Source organism: Mandrillus leucophaeus, unplaced genomic scaffold (genome assembly GCF_000951045.1).
Source record: "Mandrillus leucophaeus isolate KB7577 unplaced genomic scaffold, Mleu.le_1.0 Scaffold1105, whole genome shotgun sequence".
NCBI classification, from domain to species: Eukaryota; Metazoa; Chordata; class Mammalia; order Primates; family Cercopithecidae; genus Mandrillus; species Mandrillus leucophaeus.
Genome location: NW_012099266.1, coordinates 110168 through 131657, shown reverse-complemented (window position 1 = coordinate 131657; position 21490 = coordinate 110168). Strand labels below are relative to the sequence as shown.

Below are 21490 nucleotides of genomic sequence, written 5' to 3'. Positions count from 1 at the left end.
GCTATGCTTCCTGTGGGATTAGCAGTTATTATCTTGATATTATTATAGAATTCAAGTACAGAGTATTACAATCTATTAAATCAAATTATTTTAGGGGAAAATTCTCTAAATAGTGTTCAATCAAAGACACTCTGGTTTTTTTGTTGTTTTTTTTTAAATGCCAACACCACCATAAGTAGCTACAGAGCCAAACCCCTGAAGGGAAGAAGTAATTTTGCCTCAAAAGGCACTTAGAAAATAAGAAAACAAATCAAGGTCTCATGAAAATTAAACTCTTTAAGAATTACATATGAAAAGTACATCTCACAAACACCCTATTTTTGAGGAAGAAACTTTTAAAACATAAAATGTATGCAGAATGTTGTGTAAAAATCATAGCTGCACTGCTTAGAATTTCAAATAAGTAATAATACATAGTAACAAATTCATTAGTTAAAATTTTTGCATTTTTCCCTTCACCTTCTTTCCTTTTATTTATTTTTTTCTTTTTTCACCTTCTTCTTTTACAAGAAATAAAATAATGTAGATAAAGCTGTGGCCCTCATCTGACCACCGCTCACACTATTCACCTTCCCTGAGGCACCAACGAGTCTGTTTTTTCAGTTTTCTTTCTTTCTTTCTTTTTCTTTTTTCCAAGATGAAGCCCTGCTCTGTTGCCCAGGCTGGAGTGCAGTGGCGCAATCTTGGCTCACTGCAGCCTCTGTCTCCTGGGTTTAAGTGATTCTCCTGCCTCAACCTCCCAAGTAGCTGGGATTACAGGCATGCGCCAGCATGTCCAGCTAATTTTTGTATTTTTAATAGAGACGGGGTTTCACCATGTTGGCCAGGCTGGTCTCAAACTCCTGATCTCAAAGTATCTGCCTGCCTTGGCCTCCCAAATTGCTGGGATTACAGGCGTGAGCTACCACACCCGGCCCTCATTTTGTTTTCTGATATTTCCATGATATAGCCCATGAACTATACATTGTATTGTTTTGTGTTCATTTTTGGTTTTAATTATATCATATCAGATTTTAGAACAGATATAGTGTACTTACTGAAAACTACTTGATTTTGGTGACTTGTATATGCAGTTGATCTCAGCCTTATGTGTTCGTCTTATCTTTCTAACTACTGAGGTTCTAAGTATAATTTGCTCTCATTTCTATGACTTGCCTTTAAGAATAACAATCAGTTGCCACTTTTTGTGAAAACAAAAAATTATCGATTATCTTTTATGCAATAGGTAGGGGTCAGTCTTAATGAACTGTGTGTCCTGATGCCTAGCATATAGCAAGGATTTCATATTTGTTAATGTTTACTGAATGAGAATGATTAATGTTTACTGAATGAATAATCCTTTTAGATAAGGAAAAAAAAATAAAACTGCTTGATTTTTGTCCACATTAAGATATCTTAAATTCTAACCCATTTCTTTTTTCTGCTGAATAGCATTTTGTCGTATAAGTATACCCCATTATCTGTTTAGTCCACTATTTGTGATGAGATTTTCCTCATCCCTAGTGAATGTCCGCACACTGGGGATATTTACTACGGATGAGGAAAATCCCATCATAAATAGTGGACTAAACAACAGTCTCCAGGGGATGTAGCCGGGAGAAGAGGTGCTGGGTTGTACGGTAGGCTTTTTCCATTTTGCTACAGTCTGCCAAACCAGCTGTGTATAAGAGATGTTATGTTTTTAGAATATAGTATCATTATGAAACTTCTTTTATGAAGATATTTTGGCTTTTACATTTTATTCCTATTAACCGGGAGTTGGCAAACTAAGGCCTGTGGGCCAAATCTGGTTTCCTACCTGTTTTTGTAATTAAAGTTCACTGTAGTCATCCTACACTGGTATGGAACATTAGAAGTTATTCCTTCTGTTGAGCTATAATTTTGTATCTTTTAACAAATCTCTCTCTATCCTCTGCCCTTCCCAGCTTCTAGTATCCTCTGTTCTACTTTTTAGTTCTAGGAGCTCAACTTTGTTTTTCTTCTGCATAGGAATGAGAACATGCATGATTAACTTTCCGTTCCTGGCTTATTTCGCTTAACATAATAGTGTCCTCTGGTTTCATCCATCTTGCTGCAAATGATAGGATTTTATTCTTTTTAATGATTGGGTGATATTTCATTGTGTATGTGCCACACTCTCCTTATCCATTCATCTGTTATTGGACACCTACGTTGATTCCATGTCTTGGCTATTGTGAATAGTGCTGTAGTAGAGATGTGGGTGCAGACGTCTCTTTGATATACTAATTTCCTTTCCTTTGGATAAATGCCCCGTAGTGGGATTGCTGGATCATATGGTTATTTTATTTGTAGTTTTTTTTGAAGAACCTCCATACTGTTCTCCATAGTGGCTATACTAGTTTATAGTCCTACCAAAAGTGTATAAGAATTTCCCCTTTTCTGCATTCTTGCCAGTGTTTGTTATTATTTATTTATTTATTTATTTTTGGTCTTTTTTACAATAGCCATTCTAACTGGAGGGAGATGATACTACATTGTGTTTTTGATTTGCATTTCTCTGATAATTGTGAGGTTGAGCATTTTTTCATATATTTGTTGGTCATTTGTATGTCTTCTTTTGAGAAGTATCTGTTCAGATAATTTGACCATTTTTTAATTGGATTGTTTGTTGTTTTGCTGTTGAGATGTTTGAGTTCCTTGTATATTCTGGGCATTAATCCCATCAGAGAAGTAGTTTGCAAATATTTTCTCTTATAGGTTGTCTGTCTTGTAACTGTTGTTTCCTTTGCTGTGCAGAAGCTTTGTAGTTTGACATAATCCTATTTATTTTTCCTTATGTTACCTGTGCTTTTGAGGTCTTATTCTAAAATATTTTCCCAGACCAATGTCCTGAAGCATTTCCCCTCTGTTTTCTTCTAGTGGTTTTATAGTCTTGGACCTTACATTGAGGTTTTTGGAAGCAGTCTACAGTTTTGCTGCAATCTCTATCAAAATACCAATGACATTCTTCTTAGAAATAGAAAAGCAATCCTAAAATTTGTATGGAACCACAGAAGACCCCAAATAGCCAAAGCAATTCTAAGCAAAAAGTACAAAGCTGGAGTCATCATACTATAAATTATTATAACCCAAACTGCATGGTACTGGCATCAAAACAGACACACAGGCTGGGCGTGGTGGCTCAAGCCTGTAATCCCAGCACTTTGGGAGGCCGAGACGGTCGGATCACGAGATCAGGAGATCGAGACCATCCTGGCTAACACGGTGAAACCCTGTCTCTACTAAAAAAAATACAAAAAAATTAGCTGGATGTGGTGGCGGGCGCCTGTAGTCCCAGCTACTTGGGAGGCTGAAGCAGGAGAATGGCATAAACCCGGGAGGCGGAGCTTGCAGTGAGCTGAGATCCGGCCACTGCACTCCAGCCTGGGCGACAGAGCGAGACTCCATCTCAAAAAAAAAAAAAAAAAACAGACACACAAACTGATGGAACAGAATAAAAAGGCCAGAAATTCATCCACGTATCTATAGCCAACTGATTTTGACAAAGGTGCCAAGAACACTCATTGGAGAAAGGACAGTCTCTTAATAAACGGTGTTGGGGAAACTGGATATTCATATGCAAAAGAATAAAACTAGACCCCCACCTCTCACCCTCTATTTTATTATTTTTAGTTTTTTTTAAATTATCTAATATTCAGCCACATAAATAAGATGATTTCAGAATGTGATAGAAACAACGGAAAGTCGTGATATGAGGGGTGGGTGGTGACATTAGGTAGGGTGGTAGAGAGAGTCTAAGAAGATGCCATATGAACTAAGACCCAGGAGATGAAAAAAACAAAGCTCAGAGAGGTTAAATAATTTGTGCAAATTCACACAGGTAGTAAATGGCAGAGGTTGGATTTTAATTCAGGAATAACTTTAAATTTAGGACTCTTTCCTCTGTAATACATCTATCTTCTTAAATTCATGTAAACACAATACAAAGATGATACAGTAGTATTGTGTGAGAAGCGTAAGCAAAATGGTTTAGTTCTGGACTTGGCAACCCAGAAACTAGGGTTCTGATGTTTTGAAATTTGGACTCAGTGCTGATGACTGAGTTTGGATCATAATCCCAGCACTAAGTTGGCTGAATCACTTAAACTTGCAGCCTTTATTGTTTTTTGGTGGGGCGGGGGTGGGAGGGAGCTCGTCTGTAAAGTGAGGAGGGTGTTTGGATGATCTCCATGGACTCTTCTGGCTCTCACTTTCTACGATGCTGTGACTTTAGGAGGTGACATTTGATCTGGGCTTTGGAGGGTGGGGTGATTTTGACAGGCTGCCTTGTAAATGAGGGGAAGAGGTATTCCAGGTGGTGAAAACAGTTCGAGCAGAAACACGGTGGCTAGGAACAGTAGACAGGATTCTGGGAATGGTGCATAATAATCTGGTTTGACAAGACTAGAATTTAATCCTGCAGAAGACAGGAGAGGCCGGAGGAATCTGGCCTTGAACTGAGAGAGGGCCTTAAAAATTATGCTTAAGAGCTGGGAATTGTTTCCCTGGAATTGCAGAATTGGAAAGGTTCTTGGTCCTTCTTTAGTATCCCTGTCCCATGACCGGCTTCTCTGTATATAAGTAGTTCTGGTGACAGAGACTTCTCTAGACCATCTATTCCATTTTCAGACAGTTCTAAGTATAAGAAAATTCTGAGCATTGAGTCAAAACATACAGGTTCTACCTATACCTTGTCCAAGGTGTAGATAATGGAAGATTATAAATGATAAAGAACATGTTTAGGGATATGTAATTCAATGGCCTGAAGTAGAGCTGTGGCAGCAGACATATAATATTATAACATATACTCTAAAGCAATAGAAATGTAAAGCCTTTAAAAAGTATTCCAGTCATGAAGTGTGTGTTGAGCACCTATGATAGGTTGGTCACTGACGAAGAATACAGCAATGAGGCAAAGTTCCTGCTCTCACGTTCTTCTCAGTCTCATGGAGAAGATGGACCAGTAGATGATTGTGACAAGGACTCTGGTAGTTCAGGCCAGGAGTACTTAACCTGCAGATGAAGGTAAGAGGTCAGGAGTCAGGGGCCGGGTAAAGATTTCCTGGAAATTGAGGAGCGACCAGATTGACCAAGATGGGAGAGCACTCCACGGGGGAGGATCTTGGATAGATGCATGAGTGAACGTGGCCTGTTTAAGGAACTGAAAGCTGTTCTATGCCAGGTGTGTGGTGTGTGTGAAGTGGCTAGAAGTGAGGCTGGCACGGTAGACAGGGACTTGTCACAAGGGGCTGTGTTCGCCTTGCCAAGCATTTTAGATTATATCCAGAATTGAGTGAGAAGCCAGTATTCCTAAAAATGGCTGTCCCCCTCCCCAGTTCATAGAATGAATGTTAGAACAAAATTTTCAAAAATTAGAACATATAGAAAATATGAAGGAAGAAATAAAAATCACCTTTAATATCAACTAGAAATAACTGCTGTTAACATTTTAGTATATTAGTATAATTTAGTATATTGGTATAATTTTAGTGTATTTCTAACCAAGTATGTTTCTATGCATAGGCTCATAAGAAAAGCATGATTTTATTGCAAAATATAGTTTGTATCCTGCTTTCTCTAGTGTAATATTGTATGTCAGCATTTCCCAGGCCATGCTGTTGAAAGTTTTTTGAGAACTTAACTTCTAATGACAACATATAATAGCCCACAAGGTGACTATAGTTTATTATACTTAAATATCTCATAATGGGTTAAATTTTAAGTTGCTTGCATTTAAAAAATTTTTACTATTACCAATAATGTGATAAACAGCTTTGTAAATTTGTATTCACATCTGATTATTTCCTTGGGATAAATCTCGTCATGTCAGTGGTTGCCTTTTAAGCAGGAGTGTGATGGACTCACTTGTGTATAAGAGTCTTCATGGGCTGGGCGCTGTCTCTTATACACATCTAGATGTGTATAAGAGACAGCCACTGCACTCCAGACTGGGTGACAGAGTGAGACTCCATCCTCAAAAAAAAAAAAAAAAAAAAAAAAGCCTTTGTGACTGCATTGGAAGGGTGGATTGGAAAGAGGTGATTGGAGGCAAATGGACAAATGCAGATGCTATTGGAGCAATTTAGGTAATATATGAGGGCATAAGTTACTGGCAGCATGGTTAGAGAAAACAGAGAGAGTAATGATTCTTAAGGTGTATGTTTGCATAACAGAGCTTTCAGTGAATGTAATGAAAGCTATCAACATGTTTTAAATATCAACTCAGGGGTTGCAGGGCCTCTAAAGTGGCTGTAAGGAGAAGAGGGTGACAAGAGTTTAATGGTTCTTTTCTCTGAGATAGGAAATACCAAGGAGGGAAGAACAGGTTTGAAGGGTTGGCCTGGGAAGAGGGAAATTGTCAGCTCAGTATTAGGTGTGTTGCCTTTAAGGACACTGAGGTAAAACTGTCAGGAAGACAGTTGGCAGGATGTTAGGTTGTGGAAGTCATCCCCGTGGAGATGCTGATTCTGAGACCCTGGAAATGACAACGGTTCTAGAGATCAGGGTGTTTAAGATAAGAGGATGCAGGACATAACCTGCAAGAAGACTTACTCCTAAGTCAGAGACAAGGGGAAACTAGAAAAGGAGCTGTGAGATAAGTATGAAGAAAACCAGAAGAGAATACTGTTGAAGAAGCCAAGAGAGGCAAGCGTTTCAAAGAAAAAGCTATCAGAAAAAGCTTTCAAATGATGCAGAGGTCAAGCAAGAAAAGGGCGGAGGGTGTCCACAGGAGCAATCTCAGTCACCTGTAGATGGGGACAAGCAGATTCAGGTTGTGCAGAGGCAAGCCAGATTGTAGCGAAGCAGTGTGGAGTACACAGAGCCAAGGGAGTTGTGGGCTTTTCTCTAAGATAGCTTGTTTGAGGGGCTGGAGAGGGCAGTGGAGGCAGCAGAGGGTTCACTTTTTCTTCCTGTTTATATTAAATTAGGAAAGCTAGATTTACGAATTGTCATATGACTTTAATTACCTCTCCAACATTTGCTTTTTACCATGTTTAAAATCCTTTTATTGGTGATGTGCTTTTGAACACAGTTTACCGTGTCCGAGCTTCCAATGAAAGCACTGTTGTTTAAGCTCCTAGCATCTTACCTCAAGTTCTGTTGGAACCGGGTGAGACCTCATGTTTGCATATGCGGTCTCACTGAGTTTTAATAAGACTCAGTTTTTAAGCTTCAGCAAGTAATATTTGGAATTGCACTTTTTAAATTATAGAATATGATTTGTGTCCTTGAAGTTTGATCGTTACCTGAAGAATTGGCTGAAAACAATAAATGTTTAAATGTTGCAGTTTAGAGAATGTCTTTATTGTGTTGCCAAATGCTGAATGACAGAGAGCTTTAATTCTAACTAGCTTTAATTAGAAAGAGAAAAAAAAATCAAAGAGTAATGTCAACTAGAATCAAAATGAACCAGAACAAGAAGTACTTTTATTGGTTACAGAACATCAGCAATGTGTGGTATAGTCTTATTCACTTCCTTTATCAACAGTGAAAACACTGCAGGCCTCTCTGGGGAATTTCGGACCATCAGTCTTACTGAACGCGTAATCAGTTTAATAGGGGTTTTTCATTAGTAATATGATGCTCTTTTGGGCTGCAGAAAATTATTTATTTTTAAAGATAGGGTAAATGATTCTTGGCTTTAAAAAACAAAGCGATATGGTAAATGTTACTAATGATGGAAGAACTGGATGGTCAATGGAGTATATTCACTGATTTTTTGCTTAGCAGTGAATTAGCCTATTTTTGAGTATTATTTCTCTCAGCATAATTACTTTAAAGATGTTGACATCGAAAACAGTTACCACTTTTTTAGAGGTTATTATGTTATAATAGATAGCAGTTATCCAGGTAGAGGATTAGAGGAGAATATATCTGTGATTCTGCTCTATAAAGAACCTGGTTACCTTTCTTTTAAGATAACATTTTACTTTTCTTTTTTTTGAACCTGGTTATCTTTGTTTTAAGATAAGATTTTACCTTTCCTTTTTTTTGAACCTGGTTAACTTTCTTTTAAGATGAGATTTCTTCTTTTTCTTCCTCTTCTTCTCCTCCTCCTCCCTCCTCCTCCCTCCTCCTCCTCCCCCCCATCCCCCTCCTCCTCCTCCTCCTCTTATTCTTCGAGATGGAGTCTCACTCTTTTGCCCAGACTGGAATGCAGTGGCATGATCTCAGCTCACTGCAACCTCCACCTCCCAGGTTCAAGCAATTCTCCTGCCTCGTCCTCCTAAGTAGCTGGGACTACAGGTGCGTGCCACCGCACCTGGCTAATTTTTGTATTTTTAGTAGAGAGGGGGTTTTGCCATGTTGGACAGGCTGGTGTCAAACTCCTGACCTCAGGTGATCCACTTGCCTCGGCCTCTCAAAGTGCTGGGGTTATAGGCATGAGCCACTATGCCTGGCCAGATTTTACCTTTCTTGAAGATAAAAAAATTTACTCTGAAATTCTTTGTCTTTCTTCTTTCTCTTTGCTTCCCAGTGAAGTTCAATATTGTATCTTTTAACTCCCTTTGGGCCTCTCTTCATCTTCATCCAGTCTAGAACCCTTGGACCATTCCTTTAATCATTCGTTCACCACCATAGTCCAGTCTCTTGCTCCTTGAATTTTATTGAACCTAATTCAGTCCACCCAGGCTCAACCTAATCATTTGACATCTTGCTACTGTACCTGGGCTGCTGGCCACTGCTAGGTAAAACTTGCCCACCATGCAATTATAACCTCTATAAATTTATGGTCTCCAGTCTGTTAGGCCCTCAAGACAGCTTTAGCAATTCTTTCTTTTTTTTTTTTCCTGAGCAGTTCACCACCGTGTGGCTGTTTTTTACTTTCACCCCATCTTTAAGCTTCTTCCCTGACACCTATTAGTCTCAGAAGATGATCTTGGCCCCGGTTTTATGGAGGCCACCAGGCAGGAACTCGTAAACCTTCCTCTTTACTACCACCCCCATCACTACCTACAAATTTTCTTTTAACCCATGTCACTTTCTAGCTATTTTTCTACTTTGTCTCCCTAACTTTGCCACTAGGCTACTTGAAAGAGTAGGGCCCCCTTGTTTACTCTTCTACAGTCTGGCTTCCATCCAAACTGCTGCTGGCGAAGTTACCAGTGACCTAACTGGTAAAGCCTGTGAGATATTTTTCATCCTTTACCTTGTTTGGTTTTTCCATGGCATTTTATCTTTATTGAGCATTTTCTTCAACTTTTATGAAAACCTCTCTTTGAATCTTATCCCACCTTATCAGAAACAAAAGAAGCATTTAATGATTTACAAAATAATAATTGATGTGAACTCTTATAGCCCAATATTAATTATACTTTTAAGAATTGAATTATACTTTTATATAAATACAATTCAGTATTATACTTTAAAAATAAGAGATGCTGTAATCCCAGCACTTTGGGAGGCCGTGGTGGGTGGATCACGAGGTCAGGAGATCAAGACCATCCTGGCTAACATGGTGAAACCCCATCTCTACTAAAAATACAAAAAATTAGCCGGGCATGGTGATACGTGCCTGTAGTCCCAACTACTTGGGAGGCTGAGGTAGGAGAATCGCTTGAACCTGGGAGGTGGAGCTTGCAGTGAACTGAGATCGCACCGCTGCACTACAGCCAGGGCAACAGAGCAAGACTCCATCTCAAATAATTAAATAAATAAGAAATGCTTATGCCTTAAAATGCTTAACTCTAGTAATCATTTTACTGTGTGTGTGTATATATATATAAACGTGATATATACAGTAAATATGTACAATAAAATATGTACATTAAAAGTATAAGACATACATAATATACTAATTATTCCTTGGTTTCTTCTGCCCTAGTTAATGAAGGAGTTCCCCCTTCTGAGCATGTTCAATATCCATGAAAACCTTTTAGAAGCCCTTCTGGAACTACAAGCATATGCTGATGTTCAGGCAGTCTTAGCTAAGTATGATGGTAAGTCCTTGGGTATTTTTATTTACTTGACTGTTCCTCTTTTGATGTATTTTCCCTGATTAGATTGGAAGGGTCATTTTAAATAGCACAGCACTTTTGTAACCTTACTCTTACAGAATTTTCACCTACAGTTTTATGATGGTGTTTGGTAGAACCATAGAATTTCATGGTTAGCAAGGACCAGAAATGTGACATGGCGTGTGTCCCGTTCCTCTCCTTCCCTCCCTACAGGCTCCCCTCGTGCTCTCCCCATCAGGCAGTTATGTCTACTCTGCTCTATTACCTCTGTGGTCAGGAATCACCCAGAACCTCACAGGCAGTACCTATCCTGTAGGGGCAGCACTGACTGTTAGAGCTCTTGCTATAACTCCACATCGGTTCACTGTGACCACTGCCTACTGGGCACATTACCCTTTGGAGCAATGTAGAACAGCTAGTATCCCTTGCACATGTGACAACTCAGTAAATATTGGAAGATGAAATCAGATCTCCTTCATCGCAGCTCCTCTCCTTAGCAGCAGAATATCCTGATTTCTTTAAATAGCAGGCTTTGAAGTCCCTTTGCCATTCTGGTTACTCAGTCATGAAGTTATTCCATTTTGCCTGTTCCTAAGAAATCAGAAAAATAAGCTGGCACATCCTAGATATTTTAAAACTCTAATGTTCATATTGTCATTATCCATGAATTCATGATTTGATTAATTGGACAAAAATTGTCCACATAATTACCTGCCATGACATAGTTACTAAAATATCTGCGGAGCTTCATACTACTCTGCTTCATTTCAGCAACCATCTTCCTAAAGTGTTTGCTTGTAAAATGGATATCGGGAATGATTACTTATTATATAATCATTTTTTGGTTTATGAAATATTTTTTCTTTAGTAAGCATCTTCAGTGCATTTAAAGCATTATTCAGATTACAAAGCATATAGAGCAAACTATACCATTTGGGTCTTTTTTTTTTTAGAGATAGGGTCTTCCTCTCTGTTGCCCCAGATGGAGTAGTATAGTGGTGTGATCATAGTTCACTATAACCTTGAACTCCTGGGCTCCAGCCATCCTCCTGCTTCAGTCTCCCAAGTAACTAGGACTATAGGAGTGTGCCATCATACTTGGCTAATCTTTAGGGTTTATTTTTGTAGAGACTGGTTATCATTATGTTACCCAGGCTGGTCTCAAACTCCTAGCCTCAAGTGAACTTCTCACCTTGGCCTCCCAAAGCACTGGGAGTACAGGCGTGAGCCACCACACCTGGCCGTTGGGTCTTATTTTTGACACATTTCTTCATAAAGAATCTCTGAAATAGGTGAGAGTTGTTATCTCCTATAGTTGAGGGAACTCAGGCATTATGAGATTGTTTTTGTTTTTGTTTCATTTTCTTCAAATTCTTGCTCAAATTTATGGAAACTAACAGCCTTCAGCCAGTGATGGCATCATTTTGCCTGTGCAGACATGAGTACCCTGTGTAACAAGATATTTGCCACCTAGTATGGAACTGATTTTAGAAACAGAGAAAAGTATTTGTGGAGCACCTTAAAGTAAACAAAATAAACACTGTTCGGCTTTCATGTCAGCTCACTTGTATTCTCTATTTATATGCTAAAATCTTACTCATGGTTCAGCTAAACAGTGGTCCAAGCTTAGGGGTCTAAACCGTTGGGCTGCTTTGTAGGCAAAAATCCTCATACATTGACATTCTTTTATTACCAAAGGAATTCAGTCCCATGACCATGGGTTCAGGTGGCAGTACTCTTTTCCAAATGCCACTCTGTAGCCATCAGTGCCATAGCAATCCCTAATGCTGACCTGTACTCAATCTGATATATCAAGCCTTAAGAAATAAAACTTTAATTAGTAGAGCCTTTGGGACGGCAAGCCTCTTAAGGCTCCTTTCATGAAGATCTCGGTTCATTACAGAAATCATCAGCCTTGTGTTATAAGACTGATTGTAAAATAAAGAAATGGAACTCCCCATTGTCTCTAACTATCCCATTGCACAGCCTCTGTTCCACAACATCCAAAAGCTGATTTATTAGATTCTGATAACATATGTTCGCATCATTTGTTACAACAGCTCGTCCCACCCTCCACTGAAACTTGGCTCACACTTTGAAAAATTCTTTTGTTGCAAATGGACAAACTCACCATACCAAGGCCCTTGTGTTGAGCTTTGTTTATGTTGTGTACCTGGCAACAGAGATGATGTTCTTGTTCATTATTCATGGAAAAAGAGCCTCATTAGTGGCAGGACACATATTGTTGCTGAGATGCCTCGTTAGGGGTTTTGAGTTCAGCAGTTGTCAATAGAGTACAGATGACCTAACACCGAGTGAATTCTGAAGGGAGTTTTGGTGCTGACTTGGCTCAGGCCTGTATCATTTACAGTAGAAATATAATGAAGTGGCTGCTGAAGTTACTGTTCTTATGGGTTGAGCTGCAGCCACTGAAGATTGTGGAAAAACATGCCTCTTGTTTCTCACCCCATATCATGAAATGGGTTCTTTCAAGTTCATCCTTGCTGCTTTTCCTGGAGACGTCTACTGAACTGCTGGTTCCTTATCTGGCCCTGGGTGAGGAGGTGGGTACTTTAGAGGTCTTGGAGTACAGACAGCTCTTAGGGCGTCCTGTTCTTCACCCTGGTTCAGATGTCTAATCCATGAGATGCTGGAGACAGCACTTAGAATCTCAGCCCCTTCATCCCTCTCTGTAGAGCCACACCCAAAGCAGCAGGATTATATGTCCTTTTTACTAATTGGAATGCTCTGGTGGGGTAGCCATTTCTTGGATTGTTTTTGGGTACAGCAATCCTTCTTTATTACATTTGCTAGGTGGCTGAATTTTTTAAGTAGTATGCTGGGAACACAATGGGATTAGTTCTGCTTTTCTGACCTTTGCAAAAAGATTTAGAAAAATGGCAAGGCACTGGGGACCAGGGATGAGGGTGGTGAAGAACATATTTTGAGGGAAAGAAGGGAGGCAAAATGTATTTCCCTAGTCTCATTGTTCTTCACCACCTTAAAAAAAGTTTGGCTTTGAGTTCAGAAATCAGTAACAATCATATACTCCTGTGTCCCCACAAAGATTGCCAGTTGATTGGACATATCTCATCGTAGTCTGCAGTCTGATTTTTATTTTGCCATTGAGATAACTTCTAATGTTTATTATTCCAGGTGTTAGTCTAAAATACTGTATTGCTATTCTCAGGCGTTTTCATACTCTTGTGTGTTCAATTTGTGAATCAACATTATAGGTGGGCAGTTTTATTCTAGGTGACTGGTCCTGGTTCTATCATGTTCTTCACACAGTGACTAAAATAGCAGCAGCAACAGCTAGCATTTATTGAGTTCCTGTAATGTGTCAGTATCAGACATGATTCAAACCACAAGCATATTGGGTAGATACTATTGTTAGCCCCATTTTGCAGATATGGTAACTGGTACAAAAAGAAGGTAATTGCTCACAGGAAGAGCCTATAATATCAAAGTAAAGCCATGTAGATGTTATATTATGAGAGAAAAGTGGTCGACTGAGAACAGCTTCATTAAATATGATGTGAATTCCACAAGGAAAGGAAAGCCAGGATAAAAACTGAGGTGGTCTGACTCCAGACCCGTGCTTTTAACCACCACATTTACACTCTTTCTGCTGTTGGCAGTATTTATTTAAATTGTTTTTATGAATTCCATTGTTCTTGTTGTTGTTATTAGCCACAATTTATTGAGAACCTACCATGTGCCAAGCATGTTATTAGCTTGGCATTAGCTTTACCCTCACAATAACCCTGCAAGGAGGCAGTTATTCCATTTTAGCAGATGCAGAAACTGAGGCTTTGTGAGATTAAATAACTTACAAGCCCACATTCTTAGAAAACTGCAGAGCTGGGATTCAAATCCAGATCCAGCTGGCTTTAAATCCCATGTGTTTTCCATAAATGTAAGCCTTCCAAAAGTGATGTGCTTGGTCTCTCTCCTCTTACAAAGGCATGACTTGTGGGCTGAAGCCATGGTGCAGAATTTCAGTGATGCCACATTGTCTTGTAAGGTTCCTTTCTAATCATTTTTTAAGAACTGAGTGTATCTATATTTGCTTGTCTTTCTGAAACTGTCTTCAAACTATGACTTCCCATCTTCAATCAACTTGTATCTAATTTTTTTAATCACAAAAGGGATTTGATGTAAGGTGTTCATTTAATTTGAGATTTATCTTTTTCTTCAGTCATACATTTGCTATAAAGACAGCAATGTTTTCAAGATCATTAAGTCATGAGAACCTTCTTTTAGAAGCCATTGCAAAAATTGTTACAAGCTTTGGATTGCCTTTCAAAGAAGTTTATAGGCCACCTAGGTTGAAAACTTAAGTCCCAAAGATTAGGGTGGGAATGTGGAAAAGAATTCATGTGTTTCTTATTCATTGTCATTTGTGTTTTTCAATTTTAGAAGAATCTCATAGAGCGAGTGAACGCAGGTCTGAGCACTATAAGGTACCTTTGGGAGCATCTAGTTCTGCCTGTCTCTAGTTAGTGATCCTCGGGGATACCAGAAGGCAGTCATGGGTGGTGGGGAAGAGGTGGATCAGGTCCCAGCTCTGCCTTTCACCAACTGAGGGAGCTTGAGAAAATTACTTAACAATCCAAGCCTCGGTTTCTTTCTCTGGATATGAGCTCAAGGCTTAGAAAGGCTAAGTAACTTGCCCAAGATCACACAGTGGGTAATTTGTTGTGAGGATTAAAGTGGTTTAATCTATGTTAAGTGTTAAGAACAGTGTGGGACACACAGTAAGAGTTCAAATATTATTCGCTATTATAAAGAGCTGAAAGTGTCACTCCTAAACTTCACCACTATTCTTCATTAGTCTTGTTCAAATGGAAAACCATATATAAAATGTCACAATGAGGGAATAAGAGCCCAGTCTTATGCTCCGCAAAAAGACAATGTTATGACTTGTTATTAAAATTAATTATGGATCTAATAGGACATACAGATATTTGATTAGAACTAAAATTCTTAGTTTTATCTAAAGCTTTGGAAAGCCGAAAAAAGAAATGCCAGGGATTTTTACTTCTGATCAAAGGAAAAATTACTTCTTTGGGTTCATAGCAACTTCAGCCTCTGAACAGTTTGTCCTAGTAGAAATACAGATCTAAGCGCTTTTGGATATTTACTCCGTTAAGTCATTTAGTGATTGCCCTAAATTTGGGGCAGAATCTTCTCTTGTTCTTCCCTTCTTTCTCAAAAGAACTAGGGACAGCTGGTCTTTCTTACAGTCACAAAAGTTATATAAATGCAACCACTATATCAAGATCATTTTTACTGATGCCATCAAGCCCATCCTAAATTAGCATTATTATCTGCCATCTGGTAATTTGCAGAGGGTATACTTTTTAGAACAGGACATGTTTCTAACATTGGAGGAAATACTTTCATCTCAGTAGATTGAAAACAGAAGTTCTAAGGAAAGTCATTAGGGAATCACTCTATGTTGAGACTATTCAGAGAAAAAGCCTTTTGCTGATACTGTTTTGCAGAGTCAGCAAGTAGTTATAACTAAAAGTTTCATAAACCTTGTTTATTGCCCAGGGCCTTATAACTAGCACAAGTTATTCAGCTATCATCATAGTTCCTTTGAAATGGTTACTGGACACCCTGTCTTTTGGTTAGGCTGTTTTCCATTTATGTTTGAGGAATAAGTAAAAATAGGAAGGATGTGAGATGTCTGGAGGTCCAATGAGTAAAATCTATATTTATCAAACATTTCAAGTGTCAGTCTGTCCATACTTCCAAAACAGTGCTTTTCAGTTAAGTATATAGATGTGAATTTTGATGCCACAGGCACAAACATCTGAAATACCCATCTGAAAATACCCATCACAAAATTAGGCTGCATATTAGAAAGAAGATTTGGTATGCTGTTGGTTTCTAATGACAGACTATAAACCTAGTCCACCTCCTTTCCCTGGGCTGGCTGTTACGGAAAAGATCATGGATACCAGGCAAGAGCTTAAAGAGAGTCGTTGTGAAAAGACTGGCAAATGAACCACATTGGTGCTTCAAAGAAGAAAATAATTATCAGCACTGATACTAATGGCTGTGACTTCATGCCTGTAAGCACAAGTCACTGAGAAATGGTGGTCTTACATAGCTTTGCACTGGATGCTCTGCAGATTTGGACACCAAGAGGTAGATCTGCCAAGAGGACTAGGCCTTTGAGGTTACTTTAGAACAAATGATAGACTGTTAGGGGATGAACTATATATTGCAGTGAGCAAAAGTTGTGACAATAGATGTCATTTCAGTGAGGACTATATGCATGACAAACTTCTGTCTCTGATGATGGAAGACCTTTGGTGAATGCATACATCTGTAATTCACATAGTTGACACTTGCACAAACCCTCCAAATTTATGTTGGGTTTGGTAATCCTTATTGCCCAGTTATCATAATTTACCCAGGTAACATCCCTCCCCAGCCAGCCATTACCATCAGGGAAACTGCTGTGTTTGGCTTCAGGGCACCAGCCACAGAAGGGCCCTCTGACACAGACCTTCTGGGGTAATCCAGTCCAAAAGTTGCAAGTAACATCTCGTGTTTGGCTTTGTAGCGTAAGATGAATTTTTCTGGGTGTAGTTGAATGTGTAGTGCTTGTCCTTCCCCCTGCCCCAAATGACTAAGGTCATGTAGAACTTCCTGATTGAATCATTGAACTCCCAGGCGGCACATCTTTTTGAGATTCTTGTGTATCAATCCCTTTTATTTCTTCAGTAAAATTTTTCCCTTTAGTTGGAAGGGGACCTCAGATTGGCTTTCTGGAGGTGGGGCAAAAACACCTTGTACTGCCTGGAATCAACAATAAAAATTTAAGGACAGAATCCTGTATGTCTGTTGTTTTCTTTGCATCATATCATAAACAAGTAAACTGATAAGTTAATCACGTAATGGTATAGTAAGAACACATCACAATCCACAAACAGGTTATGAAGAAGAAATGGACTGCTTTTTAAATTTATTTTCCGTTTTTGTTTGTTTGGTTGGTTCATGCTTCCAAGAACATCTGTGAAGGCCAAACATGTTGGATTATAGGAGCTTCAAGTGTACCTGGTAGAAATGATATCAATTTGTTGCCTGACCAAGAAAAGGGATTCTTGGTACTTCATAATATTAAAGGATAACAGGGAGTAAATAGGTTAATTTTTTTCAAATTATTTCAGCAAGGATCTATCAAGTCCTTATTATGCTGAAGTACTAACTTTTAGGTGCTTTAGATTCAGAGATAAATATAACCTATTCTCTGTCACCAAGAAGTTTTCAGTCTAGTGGAAAAAACAAAAATACAAAAATAAGGCGAAGCGAGATGAATCAGTGCTCAGTGAGTCTATTTGAAATAAGCTGTGGGGAGTGCAGAGAAAGAAAGCCTTTGAGAGCAAGCTTGTGCCCCTTTCATCTCAACCCCTTTGTACTAAGGTAGTCATTGGGAACATCTGTGGTCAGTGAGTGACTCGATCTGTAAGATCCTACTACGATACAGTGTTCTCATTTGTGAGATGATTTGGGATTTATATATCTACTTGCTGCCACCTTTGAAAAAAATTTAGATTCATAGATATGAGAACTGACCCTGCATTGAAACTACATCTTGGTTGTTTTGGGAGATGAACAAAAGGATATCAGATCAAAAAGGTTATCATGGAAAACTGTTCTATCCTGTCTAAAGTTTTGCAACATAAGTTTTCCGAGGCCCATCTGATTGATAGTTTTACTCATAATTACAGACATTTCTTCCAAGATTATTGAATTAAAGTTTGGCTGTTATGAACCACTTATGACTGTTGAAAATTCAAGAGTCATTCTGCCTAAGATGACCTTTTCTTTCAGCAGCATCATTCCAATAACGGGTCCTTAAGGAGTCAGAAGAGGTGTGGTTTTCCTTGTTTTTTCTACTTTCCTTCAACCTTGTTTCAGTTTTTACTTTATTGTTTTTTTCATCCTGCTCCACAATTTCATTCCACTGCTGTTTCAAATAGACATTGAGATTAGAGGACCAATACAATTTCAAACACTCTGCTGGAACTCTGTAAGCAAAGATAAATGCAGTACACATGTTGAGAAATAACAAGTTTCTGATTCCCTGTTAGAACGTACAACACTCATCAATGTTGGCTTCTGGGAGCTAAATTGGATGTAAATGTTTGCAAGTTGAAGGAAGCTAATATCAAGAGATTTGAGATTTTAGTACATTAATTTAGGATTTTATTCAGCAAACACTGAGCACCAGCTATATTTCAGACATTGTTTTTTGTTGTGGGTGCAAAGTGATGAAGCAGCCTAGCTTTTACTCCTAAATCACACCATGTACGTAGGACAGGGAAATAAGAGAACAGACAGTTGCTGTAAAGTATAAAGATTGCGATGCACTTTAGCCCAAGATGGAAGGGGCGCCGCAGGCAGCAAGGAGGAGCGAGGGGAGCCTTCCCCTTGGGGGTGGTGTCTGAACTGGACAGGAAAGGTGCTTGAGGCAAGGAGAGCATATTGAAAGGTGCAGAGGCGCAACTGGCATGACTTATTTGGAGAATTGTCTGTATCCCTTAGAGCAGAGGGATGAGGAGGGATGCAGTGAAGGGAAGAAGATGACTTGGGTGAGTTAGCCGGGGATGTGGGATGGTAGAGGGACTGGATTAAAATCCAAGCTTGCATTTTATTTTATGGGCCCTGGAGAGGCCTGGAGGCAGTTTCAGAAAAGGCTTCAGTCCAGCCCTGAGTGAAGTGGGTGGCACAGTACATTCACACCGTGCCCCTTTTGAGTGGAGGTACTTGAGAGATCACAGTGGGAAAGCACTCAGGTGTGGAAGAGTGGAGTGCCACTGCAGCAGGCTGGTGAGGTGATCTCCCACACTACAGTGGAACACATTCTGTCCTGGAGGGAGACATTTGTGAGGTTTTCTGAGCATTGGTGTAAAAGAGTTAGAATTTGGTTTTTCTTTCTTAAGCAACAAGTAGGAATCCTAGTGCAGAAACTTTTGTCTCCTGGGTGGGAAAACTTACTTGAAACTATAACCACTTCATTTCATTTGCTCTCGGGTAATCTCTTTACAGGACATTGAGCCCTATGTAAAACCACCATCACCCACAGACAATCTTTCAAGGGAGCGTAACTAAGGGTGAAGAGCCTGTCAGGACCCATGTCACCCATCAGTGCCCCCCTGCTTCTGCTGAGTTGTAACAAAGACATGAGGGAAAAAAATGCGGAAGAGGGGAGCAGGTGGCATGTCCAGCTGTACTTTCTGTAAAGGCTGTGAATTTGAAGATAGGAGAGGACATGATGTGAATGCCTGTATAAATCTCACTTGCTAAAGCAAACCATCTGAAAAATTCCTGCCTTGTTGATACTTCAGTTACTATTAAAATAGACAAAGCATGAGAATAATACCATGGATTTAATTCTTACCAAAAAGGAAGAAGCTTAAGAGAAGGAGACCATATTATCCTGTAGCTCTAGTTTAAAAAAAAAAAAAAAAAAAAAAGGAATATTAGGCACAGGTGTACCTTGAATCTGAAACAAACAAAAGTAACAAAAAGCAAAAGCCATGCTCTTTGTTGTTGTTGTTTTGAGACGGGGTATAGCTCTGTCTCCCAGGCTGGAGTGCAGTGGCATGATCACAGCTCACTGCAGTCTCAACTTCCCACGCTCAAGTGATCCTCCCACCTCAGCCTCCCAAGTAGCTGGGACTACAGGTGTGAACCACCACACCTGGCCAATTTTTTCTAGAGGTGAGATCTCACTATGTCGCCTAGGTTGGTCTTGAATTCCTGGGCTCAAGTGATCCTCTTGCCTTGGCCTCCCAAAGTGCTGGGATTACAGGTGTGAGCCACCACACCCAGCCTTTTATTTGTTTATTTTAACGCAGAGGAAAGATAAATATGAACCCACAAACAGAATTTCAATTAATATAACTTTGTGCTGAGACTATTTGGCATAGGAGATACAGAGAGTTTTTTTTAAACTGGAGAATGGTTCGTGAAGGATGGAAGACTAAAAGTGGAAATTGCAGTTACTCCCAATGGATAAAAGGGTAAGGAAACATAAATGATTAAAGTGTATGAAAAGATCAGAATGACAAATAGCTAAATAAGTATATACAAGTCAGGTATAAACTTGTAAGCAGGTTTTCAGGGTGGCTAAAGACCAGAGGAAGCAAAAGTCTCACACATTACAGGATTTAATGTGTGACTCTGTTGTCCAAACAAAACAGTGAAGAATGACAGGGAAAGTAAAAGCAAGTATCACACTAACGATATGGAATAGTGACAAGGACGTGGTCAGTTCTGCCACTCATTTGTTGGGTGGCTCTTAAGAAAATCACTTAACTTTGCTGGGTCCATATTTCTCACCTATAAAAGAAAAAGATTTTGGGAGGTTGATCTTGGCAGTCCTGTACTGTTGTTCAGTTTTCTGTCTGTATCTTGCGGTAGTACTGTTTTGAGCAGAAAATGTTGTATTAATACATTGCTGACGTAAAATTATTCATTCCTATTTTATACTTCCCTTTAGTACTTTCTACTTTTTAAAAGAACGTGTCAAATAAGTCAATCCCAACCAAACTGTAGAAATGCTTATGTGGCTTTTGACCACAAGAAAAAAGGAGGTAATTGGGGATCTAACATGGATTTATTAAGACAGTTGTGTCAAATAAACACTGATGAGATAGTGGATGTGAAAATATTGGTAGTCTATACAATAGTATTTAAATGTTTATCTTATTAGTGTAAATGACCCTTTTCCTTCGTGTTTCTGAAATAGGAGAACACCATAAATGTGTTTACATCTTTATTTAAACAAAACATTTGGTAATATTTTAAATGCTGTCCTTTCAGGTACCATGGAGCAATATGGATATAATACCTAATTAATAAGTGGTTGCAGACATATCATTGCAGACTGTTGCAAATTGAGGGTGATCTCTAGAATCCTATTCCTAGATTCTGTGGTTGGTATTGCCATGGGCGGTATTTCTAAAAATCAGATCTTGGAAACTACATAGCACCGTTTAAAATCCCGTGCTCAGGTTTGTTCTCGATTTGTGATATTGGCATATTTCTTAACCATTCTATGCTTCATTTACCCCACCTATAAAGCAGGGATAACAGTCCTACCTCATAGGACTGCTCTGAGAATTAAATAGGATAATGTATATAACTGATTAACACCAGTGCCTGGCAGTTAGCCTTTGGTAAGTGTTAGCAGTCATTCTGATGATGATCATGATCATACGGGGAAGAAGATTTGGAGGAAGCACAACTGTGTGTGTAGCTTGAATCAGAAAAATGACTAATAGGTTGGAATGATGGGCTGAGGCTGAAATTATTAAGATTTAATGGCTCAGATTTAATTTTAAGATTTGAAATGTAGTGGAGTCAGATGTGAAATCCTGCCTGTAGGTTTTGTTGTTGTTGTTGTTGTTGTTGTTGTTGTTTTAATGTTCATGGCTTACATAAAAGGGAGAAAAGACCTGACTTTGGCTGAAGTCTGTTTGAACAGAATTGCAGGGGCGAGG

The 21490-nt window shown here is 39.1% G+C and overlaps 1 protein-coding gene across 5 annotated transcripts in view; it reads left to right on the top strand.

The window, feature by feature from the left end:
• The window catches only part of ST7 (suppression of tumorigenicity 7), a 230989-nt gene that overhangs the window by 161946 nt on the left and 47553 nt on the right, over positions 1–21490 (top strand). For all 5 annotated transcript variants that reach the window (XM_011992485.1, XM_011992491.1, XM_011992478.1 and 2 more), the window contains one exon: positions 9827–9941. In XM_011992485.1, the coding sequence (XP_011847875.1) occupies positions 9827–9941 (115 nt within the window). The remainder of the gene's footprint in view (positions 1–9826; positions 9942–21490) is intronic.